Source organism: Penaeus monodon, chromosome 27, assembly GCF_015228065.2.
Source record: "Penaeus monodon isolate SGIC_2016 chromosome 27, NSTDA_Pmon_1, whole genome shotgun sequence".
NCBI classification, from domain to species: domain Eukaryota; kingdom Metazoa; phylum Arthropoda; class Malacostraca; order Decapoda; family Penaeidae; genus Penaeus; species Penaeus monodon.
This window is the reverse complement of record NC_051412.1, coordinates 26,730,613-26,730,832: the sequence shown is the minus strand read 5'-3', so window position 1 is coordinate 26,730,832 and position 220 is coordinate 26,730,613. Positions and strand designations below refer to the sequence as shown.

At 42.3% G+C, this 220-nt stretch overlaps 1 protein-coding gene across 1 annotated transcript in view; it reads left to right on the top strand.

The window, feature by feature from the left end:
• The window catches only part of LOC119590473 (isoleucine--tRNA ligase, mitochondrial-like), a 12,337-nt gene that overhangs the window by 11,308 nt on the left and 809 nt on the right, over positions 1-220 (top strand). The window contains exon 4 of the mRNA XM_037939132.1: positions 73-148. Within this exon, the coding sequence (XP_037795060.1) occupies positions 73-148 (76 nt within the window). The remainder of the gene's footprint in view (positions 1-72; positions 149-220) is intronic.

Genomic DNA, 220 nt, shown 5'->3' with positions numbered 1-220 from the left:
AAACTCCTAAGAGGCTACAAAGTGCACTACATCCCAGGCTGGGATTGCCATGGTCTCCCCATTGAACTAAAGGCACTTGATAGGGACAAAAAGAAGAAGAAGAAAGATGTTTCAACCCCAACTACTCCTCTTGGGATCAGGAAGATGGGTTAGAGAATTTAGTTTTGAGATTATGCAGTAGTTTGGGTTAATGTTTGTTAGTCTGTCTGTGGATACTCAG